At 46.9% G+C, this 22,300-nt stretch overlaps 1 protein-coding gene across 1 annotated transcript in view; it reads left to right on the forward strand.

Moving 5' to 3' along the window:
* Positions 1–14,200, forward strand: part of LOC125942157 (uncharacterized) — a 59,437-nt gene extending 45,237 nt beyond the window's left edge. Inside the window, exon 2 of the mRNA XM_049660319.1 lies at positions 13,457–14,200. Coding sequence (XP_049516276.1) covers positions 13,457–13,935 — 479 coding nt within the window. The 3' untranslated portion in view covers positions 13,936–14,200. The remainder of the gene's footprint in view (positions 1–13,456) is intronic.
* The last annotated feature ends 8,100 nt before the right edge of the window (positions 14,201–22,300 follow it).

The following is a 22,300-nucleotide window of genomic DNA, read 5'->3' on the forward strand; positions in this document are numbered from 1 at the left end:
GGCTGTTACACGGGTGGCATCTTGCTGGAAGCTGGTGGGACAAACACAACATGTATGCTTTTGGTTTACCTTTGTACATACATACATTTCTTGTCTTCAGGTATGAGCACGAACGTGTTGGTGTTTAAGCCTTATACACAATTTGCTACAGGTTGTGCTTGACTAAAAGATGCCTTATGTGGTTTCTTCCCTATACTATAAGGATTGGATGTGCCATCTCATTCTTTCTAATGCTTTTTTTCTGGTTTTTCTTGTACTGTGTGCCTGTAGATCTGCATGTGTATGTTGTTCTGTTGCCTTAACATGAGCAGTCGGTCAGGCTTTCTGCAAGTGGCTTTGATGAAACAAGACTAAAGAAAACAAAGCCAAAGTTTACGGCGTTTTGGTCATAAAGCTGCATAACACAAAAAAGAATTGCGCAAACAATATTTGTCTCTGTCTGTGATAACCAGAGCAAACGTTATGCAGGTCCTTGCGATTGCTGTGGTATAATGAAAAAAAAAAAAAAAGACCGTGCGTGAAAGTTGCAATAAATATTTTTCGTGCCCGCACGTAGTTGGCTGTGTCTCGCAGCAGGCTAGCAGAATTTTTAAAAGGCATAAAGGGGATCGTGAAACAGGATCAGACATGAGATAAGGACAATGATCTTTGTTTACCTAAGGCACCGGTCAACTATGACGCATATCATACTGGAAAGGCACGATTTTGTCCATACACGTAGATGAACTCCACAGCACTGCACAATTTTTGGTTACAGGAAGTGGCAAATCTAGATGCACCTTTGAAGTGGTGTGTGCAAGGTACCTGGTAGTTCTCATTTCAATATCAGCATGCACTCATGCTCCAGTACATGAATACAGTTGTAAATGATTGGAAAATCCACATGTTGATAAATACATAACTGGCTATTAAATAATTACTGCCTCTTCCAGAATTTAAAATATGCAGTGACGCTCCTGCACAATGCAACATTACTGCGTTACTAGGAGCACAGGAGTACCCCACTTTTTGCACACACTGTCATAATGCCAAGAGGAAAGTGTAGCCCATTGCAAGGCTTAACAATGCCCATAGGCCTTACCTTGCCTGCCTCGTCATTCCCCCTCCACTCTCAACCTGATTGCTAGGAGGAAGCACAAGTTTGCCAAGAAAACACGCTTCTCCTTTGACCTCCTGCCATAATACAATCTGACTCGGCGACACTTGTTGACCCATTTGTGCCACTACTGACATGATACATACCAATTGGTCCTGTAACAGCTTCCAACATCTTTTTTGCATTTCTTCTATCTCTGTGGTCCCATTATCTGACAGTGAAATTGCTTTTCATTGAACCTACACACCACACTCTGTGCTTGAACAACACACCTTCCATGTTCAGACCCACAAAGGAAGATAAAAGTAAAGGAGGAGGTTAATCGAGAACTAGGCACTCGCAAATGTACTCTACCCCCCCCCCCCCCCCCCCCCCCGTATTCAGAAATGTAACTTAATTTGAAGCCCATGCTTGACTGGATTTAAATGACTTCTGGCATGAACGTGCCCAAGACGCTCATTGTGTTCCTTCAGTGCATTCACGATAGGCATCATTTAGATTAAGTAAGCATGGGTTTCAAGTTAAGATGCATTTCTGCATACGGGAGTAAGAAGCTCAACTTGTGCCATGAACAGTCTTGGTCAGATAGCCACCCATTTTATTTTACTGTGGCCTCTTAAAAGTGATGCAGCCTTCTGGAACCCTGCATCAGGGAACCATATATACCCCGAATTAATACAACCAATCTATGCAGTATTGTAACACCAGAGCCACACTAGATCACATCCTCTGGGCATGTCGCATTAATCAGCAATACTGGGGTCGCGGCCTCCAATAGGGCCTTCGGGCGCGTTGGGGCTGCGCTGCTCAGTAAGGCTGGACCAGCAACTGGGTATCAAGCAGGCCGAGGAAGCGGGGGGGACGGGGACAGGTCTCTCGCTGGCCCAGTGGGAACCCAGCCAGCAATCTGCCGGAAAAAATAAAGTTCTTTCTCTTCTCTCTTCTCTTCTGGTTTATCAGAAGGCCCGACAAAAGTTTCTGACTAAAATTTTCTTGATGGTTTCTGGATACAAGAGAATTTCTGCGTGGCATTCTTTGCAAAAGTTGTGGCATCGCTAAGGCCTGAAGAATTGATCTCTCTTCATATGACGCTGCATGTCTGAACTGTTGCTCGGTACCAGCTGGTTGAATAGGGCCACTGGGATTGGGCTGCTGAGCACAAGGTCGCGGGATCGAATCCCGCCACGGCGGTGCATTTCGATGGGGGCGAAATGCGAAAAACCCGTGTACTTAGATTTAGGTGCACGTTTAAAGAACCCCAGGTGGTCCAAATTTCCGGAGTCCTCCACTACGGCGGCCTCATAATCAGAACTGGTTTTGGCACGTGGAAACCCCATAATTTAATTTATTTAGGGCCACTGGGATATCACCTTGCTGAACCTCATTTAACAAGCTCTTCGGGGCACAGAGCTCGATCCAGAACAGATCCAGGAGCTCGCCCATTATTGTGAAATATTAGTAAGCCCGCACATATCAAAAGATCAAAAAGTGTTATGTCGCAATTTCTAACTTCTTTATCTCCTTCTGCTATCGCCTCCCTTGCTCCAATGTTCTCCGACTTTTTTTTTTACCCCCGCCGTGGTTGCTCAGGGGTTACGGTGTTGGGCTGCTGAGCGCGAGGTCACAGGATCAAATCCGGCCATGGCTGCCGCATTTTGGTGGCGGTGAAAATGCAGAAAACACCCGTGTACTTAGATTTAGGTGCACGTTTAAGAACCCCAGGTGGTTCAAGTTAATCTGGAGTCCCCCACTATGGCGTGCCTCATAATCGGATGGTGGTTTTGGCACGTAAAACCCCATAATTTAATTTTTTTACATTTTTTTTTGGCACGCTTCATATTTCCTGTTGGCTACCCTGTACTGTGGAAGGGGTATAAAAGACAAATGAAAGCAAGCGAAGGAAACAATGAACAATGGAGAACTGTCCGAGTGGGCACTGTCATACAGTCTGTGTCATATAGTCCTAAAGAGTGTCAATGTCCCACTGAGACATAACGGCCAGTCCTACCGCACTAGCCATACAGTGCGCAGTCACAATTTGTCACACAATCCGGTGTCCAAAAATTTTGTTTTCGGCGAGTGGGCGCTTTGCCAGCTGGTCTAGTGTGGTTGAGAGCGCTGCTCTTTGCTGGTTGAAGCGAAGGCACTTGCACCTGCAACAGTCAGACGACAAACCTTTACTACATTCTCTTGGCCTGAGTCACAAGGGCCGCTTGGAAACTAGTCATCATTATCGTAGTAGTCTTCACAACCCACGTACAGGTGATCATATATGTCTGTCACTTCCAGACTCCACACAAGCGTACTCACTCACTTGTCTGCAACTCGGCAAATCTACTACGCTTGGAAGCATGAAACGATATGTGCCCTCTCGTGAGATGTGGGCACGTTGCGTAGGAATTTTTTTATAAGAAACATGGTCGTCAATATAGAATAAATGGTCACGGCCTATGATGAAACACAACTGTATTTACATTATGTACAGTAATTGAATCGAATGCTGTCCATGGCGGACGCTGTCTCTTTTTCCACTTTGTCGTCTTCTCCGTGCGTCCGTGCTCCCGCGTGCCTTGCAGTTGGCTTCTTCTTTTTCTCTAGCTCTTCGAAGAAGGGGAAATATTCAATAGTCAATCTCAAGCACGAAGCTACAGAGAAGACGTTTGCATGAAACTTGCTCCACCCTACTGATTTCGTCAGAACTTATTTGCTCATACAAGTTCTCCAAACTCCACCAGTTGGAACCAGGCAACACATATTTTCTTAGGCGACCCTCCCTGAAGGAGTGCTCATACCAGACCTCTGCTAGTCCCTGCATACTCATTTGTCCCTGCAATTGATGCCCACTAATCTGCTGTAGCTCAGCATTGATTGTGCAATGATGCAAAAGCGATGTATGCTTCACGTAAGAGTTGTACTTAGCTGCAGCAGAGTGGCATACTACTTTTTGTGTTGAGTGCAAGCTTTGCTTATAAGAGTACCTGGCCGTAGGGTAAGATTTTCTCCTAATAAATGGTGCATGCATAAACTATCCATAATGTGGGGTCTTTCATTTTGTTTTGCGTCTAATTTCAACCTTCTAGGTTTATTTGTACAATTTTGTTTGCGCAAAAGTGCATGGGCTATTTGATTTCAGAATTAACGTGAATGCAGAAGCTGGTTCTTGCGATTTTTCATCTGTGAATTGAGTGTGGAGCGAGTGAGAGTAAGTGTAGCAGTGAGCAAGGATGCCGACCTATGCAATGTCGTCAGCTATGCTGCGTAAATGTGTCCAAATCTGTGACCTACAGATTTTCATCAAGGTGGCCATCAGCAGCAGCAAGGTACGTTTGCATGGTCTGAAGAGTGCCGTGGCACGAGATATTTTGAGATCTTTATCAACCACACAAACCAACGCTTCAACGATAGCCAAAGCAGTAGTTTCCCAAAAGTAGCCATCAAATATAAATTGGTCAATGCTCCCACCACACTCGAACTGTTGCATACTGTATCTCAGTAGCGCACCCAGGATCTCTGCTGGGGGGGGGGGGGGGAGCAAGCACTTTGCATAATAAGCAATTTCCTTGCTTTAGCCAGAGGAATCCACAGCAAATAAATTGCCTAATAATTATAATAATATAATGACACCAAGGATGATGATGTTTATTTCTGCAGCGTTTTACCCAAAAGTAATTTAGGAGTGAATGAATAAACACAAGACAAAGAGTGTTTTTACTAATCAGAAAATTCGACCTCGAGCCACCTCCTGCCAATGTGAACAGAGCACTGAAAGTACATGTTGGACTGGTGGGGCTGGACGCGAGGGGGGGCTCAAGAAGCCCCGAACCCCCCCCCCCCCTCCGCATCGGTGCGCCACTGCTGTATCTACATGTAAAATGTATGTTTCGAGAAACTGCTTTCAGTCATATATATATATAATGCAAATGCGCACCTGTTCTAAAGTGACATTACCAGAGTTCTGTTACCCGCATCATTTGAGGTTTCTTCTGAGTTGCCTACCTTTTCTCTTACAATTTTATTGTGGCTAATAGCTTACTGCATCATTGATGGTGCGGACGTGCACGGTCTTTAATTCATACTTCCGCTTTATTTCTGCAAATGCTGACAATAGGAGGACAAGGGAATTAGAAGCACCAGCGGCAACTACCTCTTCCCTTCAACATTATTTTTTTTTTTTCAGTGTGAACACCATGCGCAGACACAATATGCTTGTATTATATAGACAGGAGAAAGTGTATTATATTTTTAAATAAAAGGAGGTAGCCACATATGTCGGCAGTGTGGCTACCTCCGACACTCACCATAATTTTTCCAGGCCCCGCACTCTCACGCTCACCTGCACTCACTCACACTCACCACCACTCATACTAACTGGCACTCACTCACACTCACTGGCAATCACTCGCACTCACCTCCACTCACACTCACTCACCTCCACTCACAGGCACTGACACTCACACACAATGGCACTCACATTCACCTGCACTCACGCCTTTGAAATAAATGAGAGTGAGTGTGAGTGAGTGCACTCATGAGAGAGTATGGCGATCTATATCGCTCACAATTCGTGTATATCATAATCAAGCTTCCAATTTAGCACCTGTTACATCGGGAGTGCGCCAAGGCTGTGCTTTGGGCCCAGTTTTGTTTTTAATACACATAAAAGATTTGCCTTCCCGATTACATAGAAACATCCGTCTATTCACTGACTATTGTATTTCTTACCGCAAAATTAACCGCAGTGATGATCACCATATACAAAAATTAGCGTAGCCTGCTCTGGAGGCGCAATGCTAGAGACAGGGGAGCTTATGGGCACCTAGCTAGTCCTGGCTTTTGGGCTAGGCTAAGCACTAACAAGTCATCCCCAGCATTTCCCAGAATTTATTTATTATTGATCGATTAGCTATTGATTGGTTATTGCAAGGTATTGGCCACATATTTGGGCTAGGCGAAGCACTACCAAATCATCCCCAGTATTTTCCGAAATTTATTAATTATTGATTGAATAGCTATTGATTGGCTATCGATGACTGACTAAGCTTAAGTAGTCCCAACCATGCTTAGCTGACTTAGCCAGGCTCAGCTTCGCTAGTTCACATGGGTATGTGCCATTGCGCTTGGACCCTTTCTGCACTACCGCCAGGATCGGCCCACATTTTTTGTCCGCGACGGACGGACTAACGGCCGGCTTAAACAGCTCCGCTGTTAAAATTCAGCCTTTTCTTGGTGTCAGGAGCGGCAGATGACTCTAAGTGCCCAAAAATATGTAACGCTAACAGTAAGTAAAAAGAAACAGATATCTGATTTTACTTACGTTATGAATGAATCACTTCTCACTTGTGTATTTCAGTGTAAATATTTAGGCGACACATGCTGTCTGATTGGAAAGCCATGTTAACAAAAAAAAACGGAAGTGGAAATTAATGGACATGCTGAGCACTAAAGCGACTCTTCTTTCTGAGAAGACGCCTTCGTCTAGCGCCCCCAGATGCAAATCTGCTGGCCTACAAAATGCTTGTTCGACCAGTGCTTTAGTACGTCAACATTGTTTGGTTTCCGTACACAAAAGAACTCATTGCAAAAATGGAGGGGGTGCAGAGGAAGGCAATAAGGTTCTTTTTTAATAAATACAAGTTCACGGATTCATTGGCTGAATTGTTAAAGAGAGCTGGTTTATTAACACTGCAAAGTAAGGCAAAACTAGCACGACTAAAGTTTTTTTCAATTTATTCATGTGTCATGTAGCACCCTCCTATACGAGTGTGTGTGTGTCTGCATGTGTGCGTGAATGTATGTGCATACAAAGTGGTGCAAAACTTTTGCGATGGGTCGGGAGTTGACAAACGTTCTCCATCTTTACCGAAAATAATTACTGCAAAATATGTGCTTTCCTCAAATAGTGAAGGCCTTCAGCAAGTCCCCCCCCCCCCCTCTCCCGAAAAAAATTCCTGGCTACAAGCCTGATGACTACGGTATATTTGGGGAAACAACCAAACAAGAGGACATCAGCTACTGGCAGATGGCAAGCGTTGCAACAAACCCATATCAAAAAAACTTTTTATGTACGCACATACGCATATTCATCGTGTCACTAAATGACAGTTATCAGTCCAATCATAATGCCTTGTTTTACTCCTGTGTTTACTCCTGCAGAGAATACCTTTTTACTCCTGCAGAGCATACAGTGACACCCAAGCAGTATTCTTCGGGCTGCATTGATTGCTTCACGTGTTTGCTTATCGAATTCTTCATGAATTAGAATAGTATGCATGTTGCTTAGGCGGTAGGTGCACATGAAATGCTGATTTCACTTTTATGCGGGACGCATACTTGTGCTAAGTGGTACACAAGAAAGTGCATCATACGGGCAGCGATATGAAGACTCGCGTGAAAGAGCGCATTCTCTAGTTTCTCTTGCGCGCCATCCCACACGAAGTGAGCTAAAAGCATGCACGCACATGGACAAAGGAATGGGAGATAATTCTGCACCATTGCTGCATGAGGCAATCGGGCTGCTTATACTTGAAATTTATTCGGCACTTGCGGCCTTCTCCGGTCTCTAAGAAAAGAGAAAAACCAGCAAATTTTGAAGAATTGCTGCAGTACTGAGTAATGATGCATCCAGGTATACTGGAAAAAGAATGTGCTAAGCACGTTCGTGAAGGAGGGGAGGGTGTACACGATATTGCGAAGGGTTGCGGAAAAAGGAGACCAAGACATGAGAGCCTTTTGCCACAACACTTCTGCGTTCCCCTTTGCAATATCATGTCAATCCAACTAGCACAACAGCCTGCTGTTCTAAAGGATGTACAGTGGTGATCACTGTGAGGGTGAATACCTCATTAGTATTCAAGTTGTTATAACTTCAACATACCTTCTACTACAGGGGGGAAATGTGCTGAATATAACGCCTAATGATGATGCCGATAAAATAAATGATAGCTTTCTTTATTTTGTGCTAAACATCAACTGCCATAGGCTCGTGAATACTAATGAGGTGTTCACCCTAACAGTGCTCACCGCTGTACATGTTCGTGAGGGAGGGGAGGGTTTAGGCGGTGGTGTCACTGACCTCACCTCTTTCAAATTGCATAGGTACCTTCCCTTTATAAAGCAGACGCAAGGAGGATTAATTGCCTCCCTGCCCCTACATTTGCCTGTGAGTTTGTGCCTCAGTCGCCACTTCGATGTATCCCATGCAGTCAGTCTGGTTGAGTGGTAGCTGCCACGGAAGTTTAGCGGCATTCAGCGTTGTTTTTCGCGTGTGTCCTGCGTGATTTTGCGTGGTCCTGCGCATTCGAGACCTGCGGTCAAACTGCGCTTCCATGTCATGGGGAAGTTGGAAAAGCATCCTTCGCGAAAGCCAACAGGGCTATCGGCGAAACGTCGAAAACCTCTGAACGCCTTGCAAACGAAAAGGTAAGGCTTACATTGTTTTGTATTTTTCTCGTATTGGTAGGTCATCTACTGGTCATATGCATATGTCAACACAGTACGGTTCTTTTTTCTCTTACTTCACTTCTAGAAATTGGTTTACTAAATTTGTATTCCTACGATGATGAAAAAAGACACGATGACGCGTTTCAGAAACCATCAAAATGTTGATCCTGTGCCGTTGACGCTCAGTACTCTTGCATAGTTGCTGTGTGAAAACTTAGTGGTTACTGCTTACTTGCTCTCACTCCTGGTAAAATAAGGTCATGTGCATGTAGGGAGATTCACCCGCATATGAAATCTACGAGAAAGGCGACGAAAACTTTCGGACACCTGGTTCGTACAGAGTGGTTCCTTGTTAAATCTTTTTTTTTTCTTTTGCCGAGTTTATTTATTCCTCAATATTATCGATATTTGTCTACTGCATGCACTAAAATTTTGCACACTGACAACAGCTTCAGATTACGTGGGAATAACATAAAACAAAACGTCTCGTGTGTTTTGTGTGCTGCCACAAAGATATATTCTATTTTGCACGGCGCATACAGAACGTTTGACACCTAAGGCCAGTAAGGCACGTTTAGTTCTGATTTTGGTCCCATTTCGTGTTCTGTTTCTTCGGGTCTGACTTGTTTCGTTTTTGTAACTGTGGGCGTGCGTGCGTGGTTTGTGTGTATGTATCCGGGCATGTATGTTACCATCCTGTATAATCTAGCACGCGTATAACGAGAGATGTGCTTGGTTCTGTGCTGGTGTATTCGCTAGCTAATAACTCTACAGGGAGGATAGTCGATCATAGCATACTAAAAAAAAAAAAAAAAAATTGACTCGCCATTCTGGCCCTGGGAAAGTGGATGTCCAGCGAAGGTGTTGAAAAACACCACTATAACTGCCGAGGGGTATACAATGCTTCAAATTACTTTAGAGTAACGGTACTAGTTCTATTTTGAGTAATGGTAGGAATGGGAGTAGTCGTAATTTTGACAGCACGCCGCCGCCCATAGCGGTGCTGCAACATCATTGAAATCATTTGCTAGGCTGGGTATTTCATATACGAAAGGCGAGTGACGTCACTGCCCACGTCGCAAGCTGGAATCGTCTCAGCAGCTTGCGCAACAGTAATCTTTACCGGGAAACATGCCGGGAGCGCTACGTGCTTCGCAATGCTATCATGAACTCCTTGTCATCATATATGTGGCTCGGATGCTTGTTTTGAGCTTGTTCGTTATTGAAACGTATGCTGTTTGGTATGTTGTATGTGTGATTCTAAAGAATGCATGCACTTATCGCTTCATTTAGTTGAGTGCCTGCAGCCTCTGCCTTACGGGGGTCGAGCCATTGACGAGTCACTGCTTGTAGCCTCTGCTTTACGCCAGTGCTCTACCCTGCACTGCCGCCGGGATCGGCCCACTTTGTGTTCCGTCGGCATTTTTCGTGTCCGCGTCCGTCAGCAAAAATGTGGGCCGATTCCAGCGGCAGTGCAGGGCCAAGAGCAGTGGCTTGTACACCCGTAAGGCAGAGGCTTCAAGCACTCAGCAAAATGAAGCGAAAAGAGCATGCATTCTTTGGAATCACGCATACAAAATACTTAACAGCATTCGTTTCAATAAAGAGCAAGCCCAAAAGAATCATATGAACCACATAATTGATGATACGGCCCTCCTGATAACAATGCGAAGCACGTAGCACTCCCCGCATATGTTTCCCGGTAAAGATTACTGTTGCGCAACGCGACGTGGGGTGTGACGTCCCTAGCCTTTGGTATATAATATAACCTGCCTAGCGACTGATTTCAACGTTGTTGCAGCACCGTTATGGCTGGAGACGTACTGTCAAAATTCCCATTACTCCCATTCCTACCATAACTGTAAATTATAATCACTCTAAAGCCATAAAGCATTGCATACCCCCATCAGTCGTTGTAATGGTGGTTTTCAACAGCTTCACTGGGCATCGACTTTTGCAGGGCCAGGATGGCGAGTCAGTGTTTTATTTTTATTTTTTTAGAAATATCCGACCTTTTCTTTTTTCCTAAATTTCAGTGGAAATGTTGATTCCAAAATCTTGCTGTCGATCCTTTCGAATACAATGCCTCAATAGGCATCGTATTCAAGTTCTACAGAGCCGGTTATTTCCTTTTTACGGAGAAAAAGCACGAGCTGCTTTTACGAGCAGAAACAATGACGAAGCTGCAAATGAGGATCTGCAAATGAGGGCCGTTACTCGCCCAGAACTGACTCGCCCAGAACAGGTTGCTGCAGAGTACTGGGATGGCCTTGGGGTTGAGGAGTGCCTGCCAGATCTATGCTTTGCGAGTGGTTCGAATGAAATTTCGTCGCAATGCACCAACATCTCTAGAAGAAGAGTTGTTTCAGTCGTTCATTTTATAAAGGTCATACAAGATTTCAACAACCATCGCTGCGCCATCCACATGGCGGTTGCTTTGAGCTATGGGCAGAGCGTAGGCTTCTGGTCCGAGTACACGTTCAAGTGCAATGGGTGCGGCGAAAACAAGAAGGTAACAACAGACCCTATCGCAGAGCCTACATCTCTAACTGAAAAGACGGCATTAGGCGTTAATGATGCTGCAGTGTGATGTTTTATGAGCATAGGCTCTGGCCACTCGCACCTAGAAGAGGCAATGTCCGTCATGGAAATTCCTGCAATGAGCAAGGGATCATTTCTGCGTCGAGAGGAAAGCATTGGGAAGGTAATTAAGAGACACATTCTGCTATATTGTATATACTGCAAAACACCTATCAAGCGCCCCTACGGTGCAAGAGCGTCCGCTCATTATCCTACTATTTCGAATTGCAAATCATTCCCTTTTTATTTATCTGTGATTGCAAGAGCTGACCTATGTTTTTCAGATTGGTTTTAGGGCCGAGTAGTCGGAGTCGCAGTGAACCGTGCGTAAAGCATTTCAGTTGCGTTTCCTAATCGTCAGTAGGTCAGTGCAATCACGCCACTTACTGAAGAATTGTCATTGAAAATGGATTATTGAAAATGACAGCGACAGCGTAGTAATTCTTTCAATGCCCTGACAATGTGGTTCTGAGAGTTAAATGTTCTCATAATATGTAATTTGAAACATAGCTGAAACTCTGACGTCTCCATTTATTATTTTTCAGCTGTGGAGGGTTGCCCTCCTGAATGAGATGACTGAGGCTGGCAAACAAGAAAAAATGCTGGCAGAGGCTGCAGGAGATTTCTGCGAGGATGGCAGTACCCCAAGCATCACAGTTGTTGTGGATGGCGCCTGGTCTCACAGAAGTCATGGCCATAGGTACTCTGCCAACTCAGGTCTGGCTGTCATCATTGGAAAGCGCACGCAAAAGCTACTTTATTTGGGCGTGAGAAATAAGTTGTGCAGCACTTGCTAGTACTATGAAAAGAAAGGCCAGACAAAAGAGCACGCCTGCTACAAAAACTGGGATCAGAGCTCTGGCACCATGGAGGCTGATATTTTTGTGGAAGGGTTCCAAAGAAGCACTGAAATGCATGGTGTGCAGTATCGCACTTTCATAGGTGATGGAGACTCGTCAGTGTACTACCAGCTTCAAACAAAAGTTGAATATGGTCGCTTCATAAAGAAAAACGAGTGTGCCAATCATGTAGTGAAGTGCTATACATCTCGGCTTTGTAACATCGCCAAAGAAAGCAAAGGCACTCGCTCGTTACTGTCGGGTCCTCGAATCAAGCGTATCAAGAATGGAGCACGGAAGGCTGTGAGCCACTATGCTAAGGTTCTGCGTGATTTAAATGGCAGCGTAGTAGACATGAAGAAAGAAAAAGCAAGGCTCATTCAAGAGCTAGCTTATGACCTAAGGAATGGACCGCTACATGTCCTTGGGTGTCATGATGGTTGCAAAAGATACTTTTGTAACGGAAGCAAAAGAGATAACTTGTATCATGCACTTCCTAAAATACAACAAATAAAGCTGATGTCTGCAGCCAACATCATTGCAGACAAGGCAGACCGTCTGATCACAGATGACACCAGCAATCTTGCTGAAGCCATTATGTCTCTTGTGGCGAAGTTTTCAGGGGAAAAACATATAAATCGTTGCCAGAGGGGCTCTTATGAGCATCGCTGTCAAGGTGCGGGGCTTTGCTTTCAGATGGGACCTGAATGGCACGCTAAAGCTAGCAAGGCTGTCACTTGCACAAGCCCAGCGGCAACCCTGATAAAATATTCGCAAAAAAAAAAAACTGGAAATGAAAAGGCAGATGGTGCATCGCAAAAGGCGGCTGTTTGAGGAGTTAGGCCATCGTGAGCATAGATCCACTAATCGTGTAGCGAGGAATTCAGCACCCCACTATGGACCAAGTTGTCAGAAGCCATACATGTCAGCTGTCATACTTTCTGCGAACACAGAAAAGCAGCTGCAGGATCTTCAGGTAGATGAAAGCAAGCAAGGATTGAAGCAGAGACGCGTGGATAGGCCAGCAGTCATGAATGGCACGAACAAAGAACGCTCCGTCTCACTGCTTCCAATTTTCATGCTGTTTGCACAAGGAAGGACAGCACACCTTGTGATGCACTGGTAAAGCGGCTCCTTCATCCGAAGAGCTTCACAAATCTGCTACAGAGCACGGGAAGCAGCACGAAAGTGTTGCACTCCAGCTGTATGCAATGGAGAACGAAACAGTTGTTCAGCCATGTGGGCTTTTTGTTGACCTGGAGCACGGGTGTTTGGCAGCTTCCCCGGACGGGCTGGTCGGCACAGACCGAATTGTGGAGTTCAAATGCCCGTTGAAATCGAAGGAAGACGAACCACTGGAAGCAGCACACAACTTCTAGGACAAGAAACGAAAGGATGGCGCTCCAGTCCTTTCCAGATCCCACAGTTACTTTTATCAAGTGCAGGGCCAACTGCACGTATCTCATCCGCATCTGTGACTTTGTCGTGTACACAACCAAAGGTATACATGTGCAAGAAGTACATCGGGATGATACTTTCTGGGAAACAAAAATGGAGCCATTTCTCATTCGCTTCTACAAGGACTGTGTTCTTCCAGAAATTGTGGACCCCCGACTTGCTCGGTCCATGGACGTGCGCCGGCCAGATTGGAATAGGCTTGCCATTGAGGCTAAGGAGAAAACTAAGAATGGAGAGACATCCAAGGCCAAAAGAGCCAAGTACGAGAAGGACTCAACAATCATGCAAGTAGAACTGTACTTGACACCGTATAGAGCGGAATATAAACTGCGATATTTTCTTCACGCCTCGTCTTATGCAGTGGTCTTTTGGAGAATGCGATGTCATTGTCTGGCAACCTACGGCGTGAATGTTGGCAAATGCATAGCCGAAGTCGTGTGTACAGTCAACCACAAAAGTTTACAGACCACGGGATCTCAGAAAACGTTCAATTCCCGAGCAGCCTGTACCTGTAGCCAGTAAACCTGTATACGACAATGTCCTAGTCGAGGCCCAAAATGCAAATACCAGGCTCCGTTGTGAGGCTGCGGAGATATTCAGTTTTTCTCAGATTTTATGGCCCGTAATATTGTGTGGTTGACTGTAGTTGGAAGTTTATTCTGGTAAACTACGTGTACAAAAAGTGGGTATAATATCGTGCAGAAGGAAGTCCCATAGTGAAAACACTTAATCCAAATGTGAGTGATATCATTTTTTATTCTTGTCACTTCATTTTCTTGTGTGAGCTCTTCCAATAGACATCGTGTGTGATTTGTTTGGGATCAATTTGTTGTGATAGCACTGAAACAAATTCATTTACTAGACCAGTCTAACCGTCGCTGTTCATAGCACGGAGCCATGTAACACAATTGATGCCCGAGCAACACTGTTCCTGTTCATTTTTTCTTTCGCCAGTATTTGGAAGTCAAAATATAGGAAAGACACGCCCTAGCGATTTACATGAGCTCCAATAAGCAGCTGTCAGTGCCTATACTGTTGTAATTTATTTGAAGTATAACGCGAAAATTGTGAGTAACGGATATTAGCATGGTTGGCGTAACATATTTTCGGTGAGGTTTATGTGGTGACGCCAATAACGTTGAAAAATGATCACATTCTAGCACACAAAATGTAAATGCAGCTGTGTGTATCAACTTTGGGTATTTCCAGGTGCAGCAGGCCATTTGCCACAACGCGGAGCTGAAGAAGCTCGTGTCCGGCATGACGATCGCGCAGGGCGGCGTGCTGCTTCCCAAGAAGACGGCGAAATAGGATGCAGCGGAATCCACCACCTCTAGCAGCAAGAAAGCTAGAAAAAAGAACGGTTGTTATGATCGGCTTGGAACTGCACCTGTAAAATGTGGGAATCAAGCTCGAGCGCCTTTCCCGTGACGAGATAATCCTCTTTCATCCCCGAGAGAGCGTCTGACCTCTACGGAGCAGACGAAAACGGCGAGCTACCAAGAAGGAGGACCCGAGGGCGAGGAGGTCGTCAACTTGACCACCGGAGAGAGGACTTCCCCGAAGGAAATGCCGGCCACCACGAGGGGATTTAAGGCCGTCCTGGCCCCCGTGTTAATCAGAACCGCTCGAGACTCGGATAGAGTCAAAACCATGTACCAATGAAGTGAATACAATCTTTTCTATTTTTCATCATCACGATGCCCGCCTTCATCGTCGTCTCCTGATTCCTGCGGTGACGACCCACCTCACCCGGTCGAGATTATATCACGGTCCTTTTCAGGACTAACCTTATTGATGCCTCGGTGGAGCTTTTGCACTGAATGCGTTCTTCCATTCCCGTCACTCTCTGTGTTTTGTTTTATTTATTTATTATTTTACATGTCTGCTACGTGGACAGCTGAAAATAATGCACGCATAACGCCTACGACACGACAGGAAATCTTGTGCGGCACTGAAAGTACAAGCATGCATCGAGTTCTGCACAAGAACTTAGCTTCTGCACATCACGTTGCGCATCTTTGTCAATGCCACCCTGTGAGGAAGGTATTCCAAAGTAGTACAAAAAAATTCAGAGCCCTTCCACTACTGTGAAGATGGAAGCCCGCGAAGCTGTGACAATGGTGGGTCTGCTGTAGTGAATGTTGCTATAGTGAATTGACAATATTGAGCGTCCTCGGCATGTTCGTCAAAAAGCAAGGAAACCACCATCTTGTTTTCGCCCGGCGCGATGGCCACGTAGTGCATTTGCTGCGCCAAGTCCGCCCACGATGCGCTCCGCATCGCGGGCCCGATCTTTTGCCGAGGCGTTGGCGCGACGGAGACGAGATCTCTCCCGCTCCTGCTCTCGGAGGCTCATACCCACATACCCAACGCGGGTGCGAGCCACACGTGATTTCTTTCTCACCTTCCTTCTTTCTCTCTTTCCTTGCCAATTTTGGTATATACCAAGTGAACGAGATGCCACAAAATAGTTGCCTACTTCCGGTGCACACGGAAGCGGAAGCTAGCATCTAACAGCTTCGCTGTAACACAGTCGCTTCTACGTGCCTTCTCGGTGGGCCTCTTGCAAAAGCTGGGCCGGTATTTTGTAGCGATGCCTTTCCGGTAATAATGCCTTTTCGCGCTTATCGCGCTTTGTCAGTGGTCAGCGCGACGGTCCGCTCGCGTTATCAACGGGATGAGCCGGCCGTGAGCGGTGGATGGTAAGACTGGTATAGAAAAGTCATAAGGCATCGCTACAAAATACCGGCCCTGAGCTAGTGTCCGGATGTCGGATGGTCGGTTCCCCATGCGCGCGGTCGCGAAATACGCAGTAGCTGTCGGAGAGCAACGCCCCCCCCCCCCCCCCCCCCCTCTCCCGTCCCCGCACGGCCTTTCGCGCAACGGAAGACGGCTTCCTTTTAGCTTCCCTCTCTTGCGGGCGCCAGATTGCGCCGTGATCGTCGGCTCTCCTCGCGCGCTTTCACTCGCACATATGGCGCGCGGCGACGGTGTTATCGCACTGGCAGAAATGCGCTTGGAGTGACCATATGCTATCGCAATAAAAACTGCCTCCCATAGTGTTTCGCTGAAGGTAAGTAGTGCCTTCGTATGTGTGTGTGCCCTTCAAGTATGTATTTTGCGTTGCTTGACATTATCTCCATCTCTCTGCCTTCTCGATTGATCTGGCGTCAGGACTGCAGGAAGCGTTCGAACACACACACTCACACACTATATATATATATATATATATATATATATATATATATATATATATATATATATATATATTATTGGAAATTCCGCAAAGAACGGTTTGAACTTCAATCAGAAAGTCGGTAAGTCACGGTAATGGTTTCATTGTTTGGCGATCACAAAAGGCTAAGGAAAAAAAATTAATATATGCCCTAGCGTAATTATAGCGCACCGCACTATACTGTCTCGAAAGGTGCGGCCTTGCGGGATAGTGGAGGAGAGAGAGGACTTCCCGGGAGCCGGCGCTCTTCCAGTTATCTCAATTTGCGGCGCAACTGGCAGTTTCCATAAGACCGCGACAGAAGAAGGGTGCTGCCGGACCTGAATGCAGAGGCGACCCGTTCCCCTCCCCCGTGTGGCCGCGACTGCAAGACATCATTAGAGAGAAAAACGGATGGGGGGGAGGGGGGTAGGTGGATGGGCTGGAGGTGATAGTTGGGACAGGATCATGCAACTTCTTTGTCTTACGGCCCAGGTGCCACGCCCACGTTCCGATGGCATTCTGCTCTTCGGACTAAGTGCTGTCTCGGGTTTTACGCGAATTACTGACAAAAGTTGGTGCACGTACCAAGGTTTTCAGACGCCTGGCAAAGCGAACGCCTGAAAAAACAAGGTTTTCCGAAGTGTTTCAAATGATATTGAACCGAACAATAAATATGCACCTCAGTGAACAACGAGAAAAATGATTGAACGTAACTGGAGCCTCAAATTTCAAAACAATTACCTGTGGTTGGAAACATTTTTGTTCCCACTTGAATGGGTCCTGAAGTACCCGCCGGGGTGGCTCAGTCAGCTAAGGCGTTGCGCTGCTGAGCACGAGGTCGCGGGATCGAATCCCGGCCCCGGCGGCCGCATTTCGATGGAGGCGAAATGCAAAAACGCCCGTGTGCTTGCGTTGTAGTGCACGTTAAAGAACCCCAGGTGGTCAAAATTAATCCGGAGCCCTCCACTACGGCGTGCCTCATAATCAGAACTGGTTTTGGCACGTAAAACCCCAGAAAGAAGAAGAATGGGTCCTGAAGTGACAGGCAGTTTCGTACATGTGGGTAGCGCAATCGCAGACACGGACAGAATAAAAGAACACGAGTGCTGTCAGTACCGTCATGAACTGTTGCAGTCAGCTTGTATTTCGGTTGCTGGAGATTGACATATACAACGACATGAGATATCTACAATGAACAAAAAAAGTTCGAGGCGTATAAAAAAAAAAAGGTATGTGTTAGCGATCCTTCCGTGGTACTTGCCGACTGTGAGGTGCAATTTCTGGACGCAAGAATGTGACGACAGCGTTTTGGATGGCCACTGAGCATGATGAGGTGTTTTTTGTTCATTGCATATATGTCGTCTTTCACCCAATAAAATTCAATTGCAAATATGCGCGCGTCCTGTCCACTTATATTTATGTTGCCTCCGTTTTTATAGCGCAGTATCCCCCATTTACAAGATGAACATCCACCAACCAACCCACTAATCCAATCTACTGTATCGCACAAGGTGAAGATTTGAACTATTCCACGACAGGCGCAGCTATCATCAGTCGGCGTTGCTGGAAGTGGTCTCCTGATATACTAAGCTCATATAAACGCTCCATAGCTTCGGCAATTGCAGGAACCGGTACTCTGCTGCATGGCACCAAAACATGACCGACGCCCTAGGTACATTTGTTCGCCAGCCCATTCCAATCCCCCATTCATGTTCATGCGATTTGCAAAAAGCACGAAAAAAAATAAGACATTTCTTTTGGGATACATGAGGCTAATAGTGCTTTAGTTAGCTACACTCAAAGTCTATCCGTCCCGCATGTATGTAAAAAACACCTTTTTCGGCGCTCTGCAAGGCGCGCAATAGGGGCTCTATGTATTGTTAGCGAGCTTGCTGGGGGGCTTCTGAACTTCGGGAAATAGGCATCAGGTCAAAGCGGCTCATGCGGTCGAAACAAAACTGGTGTCAGCCGTGCCCGTGGACAGGGGGTAGTTTACAAAAGCACCGCTACTTCTTCGAACAGTAGGGCCTCGACACCCGGCTGTTCCACGCGACCTAACAGTGCCGGTGTGCGGGACCGGTGACAAACTTTCTCGAGGAAATTACTTCACAAACGGCCTTCTTTTTTCTGTTTACTTAGTCGCTCTGTTGTAAATATTTCGTTGTTACTCTATACTAACCTTTACCCCTACTCTATTACCGCCACCTGTCCTCCACTGCTGACCGCTGTTCAGGCGTCAGCAGACTACGCTAGACAGTTACTGCGGTTCGTAACAATTTCCTTCTCTTTCCTTTATTTATATTTATAGGCACAAAGCAACAGTGACCATTTCAAGCCTAGAGCCTTCGTTTAGCGGGTCCGTACTTTGAAAAATGCTAAAAAAATACACTTGGAAGAGAAAGAAACAAAATTTGTTGACGATCAACGACACTCAAGGTTCTGCAGTGAGCACTGATCTGCAGGCCATATGCCGGGACGGCTTTCGAAGCAGCGGCCCGCGCTCACCTGACAGCCACGTCAAAAGCGGCAGTGACGAACGACTAATTGCCACCATCATCAGCACTGACGATTTTACAAGGTTTGACCGAGCTATTGTTGAAAGTATCAGTGGGGAGAAAGCCACCACACGCAGCAACAAAACAACAATGGTGCGAGGCACAACTCGTGAAAAGGGGGGAGGGGGACTTTAGCTCAACTCGGCGGATCACCTCTCGCCGCGTCGCAGGAGGGCCATCCTAGGGCATGCTGCGACGGCGAAGAGCAGATTTTTTTTCCCCGCTTTTTCCAAACATGACTGAGTGGCGTCGCCTGGTGGGAGAATCTGAACTACACGCAAGATGACGACAGTGATAACTTCACCTTAAGCGTCTTCACTCAATGGAAGTCATGGCAAAATTTGCCGGTCATGACTTTGATATGTCTGCCATGAGCGTTCCAGCCCATCCATACTCTCAGGCGTATTTAAAAAAAAAAAATGTTTCAGTTTCGCTCGAAAGGCTGAGCCTCGATTTCGATAACAATGGAAGTTTTATCGGTCGTATATACTTGTATGCATTCATTACTAACTAAATTAAAGAGCACGGTGTAACGCGTGCACAGATAAACATGGACACATATCTCGCTCGATGACCGCGGAAACTCACTGTCAGAACGCTGGAGTGAAGAGGCGCGGGAAAAGTCGCGAGTGAATTTACCTTCGAGCCGCCTCTCGCTTAAACGCGAACGTCCAAAACACACACCGCATACGAAATTACCGGCTCTAGTTGAGCTTTGTTCACGTCGCAACTCGCTTTGAAGATGAGGCCCGCGCGGGCGCGCTCTTTTTCCACGTCGCAGACCGCTTTCAAGATATGTATACGGCGTCCGCGCGGCCGACACCCCCTGGTCCTCGCGCGCGACCGAAGCGCGTTTCCGCCCCGCCTTCTTCTCTCTCTCTCTCCCACGCGCGCGAGAGATTGAGCAACAAGCGTTGGTTGACCCTCGCAAGCTTTCACTCGCACATACAGCGTACCGCCGGCACGCGGCGACGATGTTACCGTCTTTGGACTTTATACGGAACCTCACAGCGACGTCCACGACCACGGAAGAAGTGCGCTTGGAGTTGCTACATTATAATTGATATCGCAATATAATGTAACCGCTCACTTCACTTTATATTGCTCACTCATGCCTAAACCTTGGATTATTACGACCTTATTGAGTGGTTTCTATCTTGGTGTACCCAATCTGCTAGCGCGATAAGTCATCAGCGCGAGTGAGCTTGCACACACAAAGTGCTTCCATTTTTCCGCAAGCAAGTTGAACCGATATCACTGCTGCTTATCGTTCAAGCATTCACCACGTTCACACTCACTTCCACTCCCAAGCACTCACTCATGTTCGCACTCACCTGCACTCACACTCACTCAGGTTCGCACTCACCTGCACTCAAACTCACTCACTCACAAGCACTCACCACGTTCACACAGCACTCAGTCACGTTCACACTCACCTCCACTTACACTCCCTCACTCACGTTCACACTCACCTGCACTTGCACTCACAGGCACTCACTCACGTTCACACTCACCTCCACTAACACTCACTTCCACTCACACTCACTGGTACTCACTTGCACTCGCACTCACCTGCACTCACTCACACTCACCTGCACTCACTCGCACTCACACTCACCTCCACTCACTGGTACTCACCTGCACTCGCACTCACTTGCACTCACTTGCACTCACTCGCACTCACTTCCACTCACTGGCACTTACCTCCACTCACACTCCCTGGTACTCATTTGCACTCGCACTCACTCACTGGCACTCACTCGCACTCACCTCCACTCACACTCACTGGTGCTCACTTGCACTCGCACTCACTGGCACTCACACTCACCTGCACTCACACTCGAGCTCACTGGCACTCACCTCCACTCACACTCACTAGTACTCACTTGCACTAACACTCACTTCCACTCGCACTCACCTGCACTCACACTCACTGGCACTCACCTCCACTCACACTCACTGGTACTCACTTGCACTCACACTCACTGGCACTTACTCCCACTCACCTACACTCACTCGCACTCACACTGGCGCTCACTCGCGCTCACACTCACTGGCACTTACTCCCACTCGCACTCACCTACACTCACACTCACTGTCACTCACTCGCACTCACCTGCAATCACACTCACTGGCACTCGCACTCACGCCTTTGAAACGAGTGCGAGTGAGTGAGTGCACTCTTGAGTGAGTGCGCCGAGCTATGGGTAGCCAGCTAACAATTCTTTCTAATGCTATGGATAGCATATGCTTAGAAAACGAATATGTCTATGTTCACCTAGCTTCAAATTGCTTTGCGAGCTTTGTTGACCCTGAAAAAAAAAAAAAAGTCGCAGTTTCGCCCAAAAGGCGAAGCATCAATTGCGATAGCACATTAGTAGAGAGCTATTCGGAGTAAGGAAGTGGTTTTATGGGCTGCATAAACTTGGACACATTCGCTTACTAACTGAATTAACAAGCGTGGTGTCAGCGCGCACAAGCAAACATGAATATATCATACTCGATGACCGCAGACAACCACTGTCAAAACGCTGGCAGCAAGCGCAGCCGGGGCAGCGAGCAAAGGTTCGTGCGGTCTATCGCTTCAACGGAAACTGAGCGGCCGAATGCACGGCGCATACAAAGGTCAGAGCCGTGTGAAGATCGCTTGCAAGATACGGTGCGCGCGACACCGGCAGCAAGTACCGGCGCAAAGTACAAGAACGCATTTGTTGGCAGAGTAGAAGCCCCCTCCCTCCCGCGCTGCCTTCCCGTTTTCGTCCTTTCGCGTCGTGGGAGATGGCGTCGCCAGTTCCCCTTGCGCCCGGTTGCAAGATACGCATTTGGTGCCACAGCATAGCGTCGCCCCCCCCCCCCCCCTCCCTCCCATACCCCCACGGCCTTGCGCGCGACGAAAGTCGCCTTTGCTCTCCGCCGTCCGTTCGCTCTCCGTGATAGCGCGCGTCCCCCGCGCGCTTTCACTGGCATATACGGCGAGCGGCGACGATTTTATCGCCCTTGGACTTTATACGGAACCTCACAGCGACGACGACGGCGACGGCAGAAATCCGCTTGAAGTGTCCATATAACTGCTATCGCAATAAAACCTGTAGACTTCAGTGACCTCTGTTGC

This window comes from Dermacentor silvarum, chromosome 1 (assembly GCF_013339745.2).
Source record: "Dermacentor silvarum isolate Dsil-2018 chromosome 1, BIME_Dsil_1.4, whole genome shotgun sequence".
Lineage (NCBI taxonomy): Eukaryota > Metazoa > Arthropoda > Arachnida > Ixodida > Ixodidae > Dermacentor > Dermacentor silvarum.